The following is a 6,649-nucleotide window of genomic DNA, read 5'->3' as shown; positions in this document are numbered from 1 at the left end:
TTTGCGTGTCTGTAAGTCATCATTCTTGGCCCTCTCTGCCTTCAGACTTCTATTTTGTACACTGAGAGGAGTTTTTTGCTTTATATTTTGTTTGACCACACCATGCAAGTGATTAAAACTCTTCATTGTTCCCCCATTGGAGACATTCTCCAAAATCTTTAATAGGGGCTAGTCAGTCCATAGTTTATCTGACCCTGCCCACTCCACTGCCTAATTTAGTGCTGCTTTATTTACCTCTCAAGGTAATAAAGACTTTTTTTGTTAGAGAAGTTGTAGGCTTACAGAAAAATCATGCATAAAATAGAGGATTCCTGAATTTTCATACACCACCCTATGATAAACACATTGCATTGGTATGATACCTTTGTCACAACTGATGAAAACATATATTTATAACTTTAATATTAACCATATTGCCTGGTTTAACTTAGGGTTCACTGTTTACTGCAATTCCATAGATTTTTTTAATGTATTCTTCTACCATGTATAATTTCTTTGCTGCTTCTTTAATTACACAATGCCCTTTCTCACATTGAAGCTTGGCACTTGTAGCCTCTGCAAAAATGTTCTATCTTCCCTGCAGCCTGCTACCCCACCCTCTTCACTTTCTCTTCTTAGTGAGCTCCTATTATCATCACTCAATCCTCAGGTTAAATATTACCTGAGATAAATCTTCCTTAGGGTCCTTGACTATGTCAGCCCTTCTAATACAATCTCATGACATCTTATAATGTTCTTTGCAGCACTTGTCATAATGTATAACTATATATATATATATATATATATATATATATATATAATTATTTGATTATCTCCCTCATGAGGCTTTAAGCTCCATAAGGATAAACTTACTCTTTTTCTCAATTTTCTTTGCATTTTTTTATTTTGCTTGTCCTTTTTTTAGTTGATACTGAAAGCTGAGGGATGAGTGAGTTTGAATATATTTCTCTTTGTCAAAAACTATGAATTGTAGACCTGGGATTCTTTCTTAGACAGATTTGTCCTGATCTTGCATCTCAACCCTTACCAAGCTAATCTAAGCCCTTCCTTTGCCTCATTGTTTTGTCTCCTTCAACATGCTACTCAGTGCTGGGCACATAGAGTTGCTCCATATATATTGCATGTTTTGAATGAATAAATGCACTTATGCTCTGATGTGTAGATGGAGTTTGCAGTAACCATATGACTTTCTGGTAAGCATTAAATTCACTGTCTCTTAATTTCATTGTTTGTAAATTGGAACAATTTTTTTAAGTGGCAGGCAACATATTTCAGGACAAAAGTACTATAGTCTTTGCTTTTTCATTATTATTAACATAATCATGATGACCTACAAATAATTCTTGAGCATCTGCTATATGTGCACTATCCTGTTATTGTTTTCTGCCAGTTTGTCTTTTATAAATGCAAAATGACACTCACAAATTAAACAATTTTTAGGTTAATTTGACCAATTATATTTGTAATTAATGATCTCTCCCTACTTCATTCAAGAATGATAAGTGAGCCCTATAATTGGTCACCAGACACAAGAACACATTAGCAGCATATCCCAAAAGGATGCTCACACTTATATGTTTTCTCAGGATGGTTAACAATGGAAAGAGGATGCTTTGGGTGAGTAGAAGGTTTATGTGGAGAAAACTTGATTGAAGTCAGACTTTCAAACATTAAAATATTTCTTTTTAAAATCAGGCCATGCAAGGGACTGGAGCTCCCTAAAAGAGTGAATGAAATTATATGCTACTTAGGATAATATTAAATAGCTATGATAAATATATAATTCAAAGAGATTCTGAATAAAATACCACAGGGAATGTCATAAACAACAAGTGCATTAATGCTTGAAAGGGCTGAGAAATCACATTGAGATCAATTTCTTTCTGTGTGACTTCAAGAAGCAGCTACTTCTTTGCAAGCCTTCTGGTGAAGAAAGATGTTTGATAGATGGGAAGGAGAGAGGCTTTTTGTGGAAAGAGCTTTCCAGCTTCCCTTGAATCCAACAAGGCATGTGAGCACCTTTAAATTTATGAACTAATGGAAAGTAATTGTAGCTCAAGAAAACTCCCCTTGTGTCCCAACAGATAAGAATATATATTTAAAAAACTATTAAATAATAGTTTTATTAAACTAAATAATAATGGATTATATTTCACTCTTTCTCTGTATAAGGAATCTCTGGAGAATAATTCTTAAATTTAGTATCAATAAAGGCAATATGTTGCCTGACTTTGTGTTTGATTGTCTAATGGACACCCATAATTATATATACTGAACTGCAGGAAGTTTCAAATTGTTTGGGGTTGACCCACAGTTGTAAATTGACCTTCTTGGTGTGGGATAGCTTTTATCTCTGTTTTGCTTTATGTCTATTCCTATCCACATATTCTTTTTTTTTCTTTTTTTTTTTTTTAAATTCATGCTATTTACTTGTATTTTTTGTCTTCACAATAGCCACCTTAAAGCCATTTTAAGTGTATAAAAGTCTTGATATACATATTCATATATGTATATATTTGTACATACTTATTTTATATGTTAACAACTATAGCAGAAAACTATATATGTTAGGAAAGAATTGTCTCTTACAGTTTTCATTACTAATTTGGCCTTTTAAAATGAGCTCAACAATTAACCAGGATTTGTAAAAGGCCAATGAAAAAGAATGGGCAGTTTCTGCATGAAACACCGTAAAGTCTGGGAGTCATACATGGGTATAAATAGAAATTTTGGGGATTTTCTGAGAAGTTATGAAATTATAGAGAACGCAACACCCACTTTTAAATCTCCATTTTTTCAATGTGCCCTCTCACATTTATGATCTCATTTGAATTGATAAAGTCCATTGAACCAAGAATGAAGAGTGAGACCATAGAGTTCTGGAGGGGATAATTTCCTTTAAATGTGTCAGTAGCCGAGTGAGATCAAAACCTAGGTCTCCTGATTCTGGGCTATCAGCTGCTTCCAGGAATGTGCTTAGGTAAAAAGAAATTAGCATTCAATAGTGCTAAAATATGAAGAGAACTAAGATGACATTTATTCCAATCCTGTCTCAGTTATTAGGAAGAATTTTTACTTTAACAAAAATGTGATATAAAACTTTGTTTTAAAAATCACACAAAAGAAATTCTTACCATTCTATTTGGAAGAAATTGTCTCTCATCAAATAGGAGTGTTTCCAAGACAACACTTTTTATTTTCTAGTATAATTTTAAGTCCACTGCCCAGCATAATGGCCAAAATAATTTTTTTCTACTTTAAGAGATTTTAAAGCATGTTCCTACAGCGTATTTTAGGTGCTCTGTGAATGAAGAACCTGATGATCACAATTTTGCTCTTCTATGATTTGCTCAGTATTTGTAGGGATTCTCTGGCTTGTCACACAGATGAGCAGAGAGAGCACTTCCCCCATTGCTGGCAACATTGCAGTTCCCTGTTTTTAACTGAAAGTGCTCCACCTCTAAGATCAACCATTCGTTGAGCCACTGTTCTTTATCTTTTAATTTTTTTACATATTCAACCAGTAACATGAACACAAATATCCATCAATTAATACTTTCCTATTTTTTCTCAGGGTGTATTTGAGGTTCATACATTAATATGAGCTATGATATAGCTAAGGAAATCTAGTGTTTTTATTCAACAATACCAACTTTTCTATTATACTCTAACCTTTGTGTTTGGTCATGGGGAAAAAAGTTGAATTAAATATAGTTATTGCCTTCATGGAAATTAAAGTCTAGTGACTTTCCATATTATTCCAAAATTCAATTAGTAGAATAAATTTAGATTCTCCATATAAATCTCTGGAGGAAGACAAAGAGAAGAGATATCAGAGCACCCTATCAGATTCTCTTTTTTATATTATTTAGATGGTCCCAAATCACCCTATGTGCAAGCAGAAGAGAAGGTAAACAACTCACACTACCCTTGACATTAGACAAATTAAATTTAAAATTTAGGTTGATACACACTGTATAGTGGGCACCATAACTGAGATCTTAAGACAGCAGCACAGAACTGGTTCCCCAGTTATCCAAAAAGGAGTAGCAACCAGTTCAGCATGAACACATCTCAAAATGGGGCACGTAGGTATGCTACTTGGGATTTTTAATGATTTAAAATGGCAATGATGGAAAGAGCAGTTGCTGATATCTTAAATCATGACATACTTATTGGTCTTTTCCCAGAATGGGACTTCAGAGATCCAAAGTCAATGGAAGAGAGAAATTTCACCAAAGTTAAGGAGTTCATTCTTGTAGGGTTCACAGCTGACTTGCAGTTACAGAGAATACTCTTTTTGGTCTTCCTCATAATTTACATCTTCAGTCTCTTGTGGAATATCACCTTGATTTCTCTGATTTTTGCTGATTCTCAACTCCACACACCCATGTATTTCTTCATTGGGAACCTGTCATTCCTGGATATCTGGTATTCTTCTGTCTATGCCCCCCAAATTCTGATGACTTGTATCTCCGAAGACAAAAGCATCTCTTTTGCTGACTGCTTGGCTCAGTTTTTCTTCTGTGCTGGGGTGGCTTTTGGTGAGAGTTATTTGTTGGCTGCCATGGCTTATGACCACTATGTGGCCATCGCCAACCCCTTGCTTTATTCCCAGGTAATGTCCCCAAGGTTATGTGCCAATCTGGTTGCAGCTTCATACTTTGGTGGCTTTCTTAACTCAACTATCATCACCAGCAAAACATTTACCCTGAGCTTCTGTGGCAACAATGTCATTGATGATTTCTTCTGTGATCTGCCCCCTCTAGTGAAGCTGGCATGTGATGTGCAGGAGAGCTACCAGACTGTGGTCTATTTCATACTTGCCTCCAACATCATCACTCTCACTGTACTTATTCTTGCCTCTTATCTCTTCATCATTGCTGCCATTTTGAACATCCACTGTACCCAAGGCTGTCTAAAGGCTTTTTCCACTTGTGGCTCTCATCTGACAGTTGTTATCTTGTATTATGGTTCAATTTTCTTCATATACTCTAGACCAAGCACTAGCTATGCCCTGGAAAGGGATAAAGTGGTGTCCGTGTTCTATACTGTAGTGATTCCAGTGTTGAACCCTTTGATCTATAGTTTAAGAAATAAAGATGTGAAAGATGTCCTGAAGAAAATATTGGATAGATCCAAGGTAACATAAATGAAACTACTTGGTAAACAAAGGTATAATTTTTCCTTACAAATTATTTCCATGCCATGGCAATCGTCTGGAACTCTCAGAAACAAATAAATAAGAAATTATTAGATAATGTGGAAACATCAGTTTGCTTTTGTGTTTTTAAACTGTTTTCTAATGTTTATTTTTTGTGAGTTTTAAACATATTGTAACATAAATAGGCTCTGTCTTTTGGAAAAACTGTTGCCTGTTTCCTTGGAACATAGTCTATAAAACTCCTCATATTTTGATATTCTTCAGAGAGAAGCTGATTTATTTTTACTTCCACTTGTCAGTTCATAAATTGCCTATATGTATTGTTTAATCTTATGTAAAATGGCAATAGTACAACTGGTTATGGAATCATTGTTAGGATTACATGCTTTTAATGATTTCATTTGAATCACATCATTCATAGGAGAGAAATCATGAGGGTAAAATAAGAAACTCTGATTTCACAGGTACTACAATACTTGTTGGGAGAAAGAATGATTTAGGAAATTTTATGAAAATGACCTACTATAAATGAACTAAAAACAAGTTTTATTTTTAATTCTTTTCTGATTCTTGTTTGCTGGCTTTCCATGAAATAAAGATAACAGATTGTCTTAGGTACCTGAGAGAACCAGTATCTTTACTGGGGTCACTGAGTTTCCAGCAATGTAACTTTTCCATGAAAATTAAATTAAGTCAAACCTATAGTACCTGTTTGAGAGAGGCAGAAACAGATGGTAGGTAGATAGAGAAAGAGAGAAAGAGATGGTTGATAGATGGACAGATTTAAAAAATTTAAACCTAAGGCATGATTCAGAGTGACTCTCTACCTGGTGATTTTTAACAAACTAAATTCCATGAATGGTTGTGTTACCTGCTTGTTCAGTTTTATTTATGATCAATTGATAATTAAAATGCAGAATATTGCATTGCAATGAATCATAGTTCATAGCTGTAGTATCATTTTAAAATATAAAACATTAGGTTGTGCCAACATAAAATGTTGCTGTTATTGATTTCCAAGGACAGATGGGAGTTTGCTGAGGGATAAGACAAGGAACAAAATTATGAAATATATAATATATTCTATAAAATCTACTTAAAAAATTCAAAAATTTCTATGATCAAAAGCATTTAATATTTGTGTTCTAATTAATACATAGAGTCAATTTTTATTAAAACTTTCCTTATTCATCATATCTTAACTAACGTATCACCCCAGACTACTAATGAATTATAATTGAGTCTTTGGAGACAGGTAAATTTTTCTGAGTCATTGCATAGAAGGAGTCTCAAATGTCTGTGGAAAAAGTACATATATCACATCCAGAAAAGGCAATCCAAAACATCAGAGGAGGGGGAAAGGAGTGACATTTCCAGGAAAATGCCTTTCTGACCAAGGGTAAGGACTTGGGATGAGGAGCAGCAAGGCATTTTGGCCTCTCTATGCCCTCAGATAACTTTAGGAATGGGGCTTCAGAGTCTGGC

The 6,649-nt window shown here is 34.4% G+C and overlaps 1 protein-coding gene across 1 annotated transcript; it reads left to right on the top strand.

The window, feature by feature from the left end:
• Positions 1 to 4,216: 4,216 nt before the first annotated feature.
• LOC119520874 (olfactory receptor 1013-like) lies at positions 4,217 to 5,152 on the top strand. Its single transcript, XM_037818744.1, has one exon. The coding sequence runs from the start codon at positions 4,217 to 4,219 to the stop codon at positions 5,150 to 5,152; it is 936 nt and encodes a 311-aa protein (XP_037674672.1).
• Positions 5,153 to 6,649: the final 1,497 nt, after the last annotated feature.

Source organism: Choloepus didactylus, chromosome 26 (genome assembly GCF_015220235.1).
Source record: "Choloepus didactylus isolate mChoDid1 chromosome 26, mChoDid1.pri, whole genome shotgun sequence".
Classification (NCBI taxonomy): domain Eukaryota; kingdom Metazoa; phylum Chordata; class Mammalia; order Pilosa; family Megalonychidae; genus Choloepus; species Choloepus didactylus.
Note: the sequence above shows the minus strand (reverse complement) of the source record. Positions and strands in the feature narration are given on the sequence as shown.

Excerpts from the sequence above, each read along its gene's own strand:
- LOC119520874 (XM_037818744.1), top strand. The coding sequence starts at position 4,217 with ATGGAAGAGAGAAATTTCACCAAAGTTAAGGAGTTCATTCTTGTAGGG.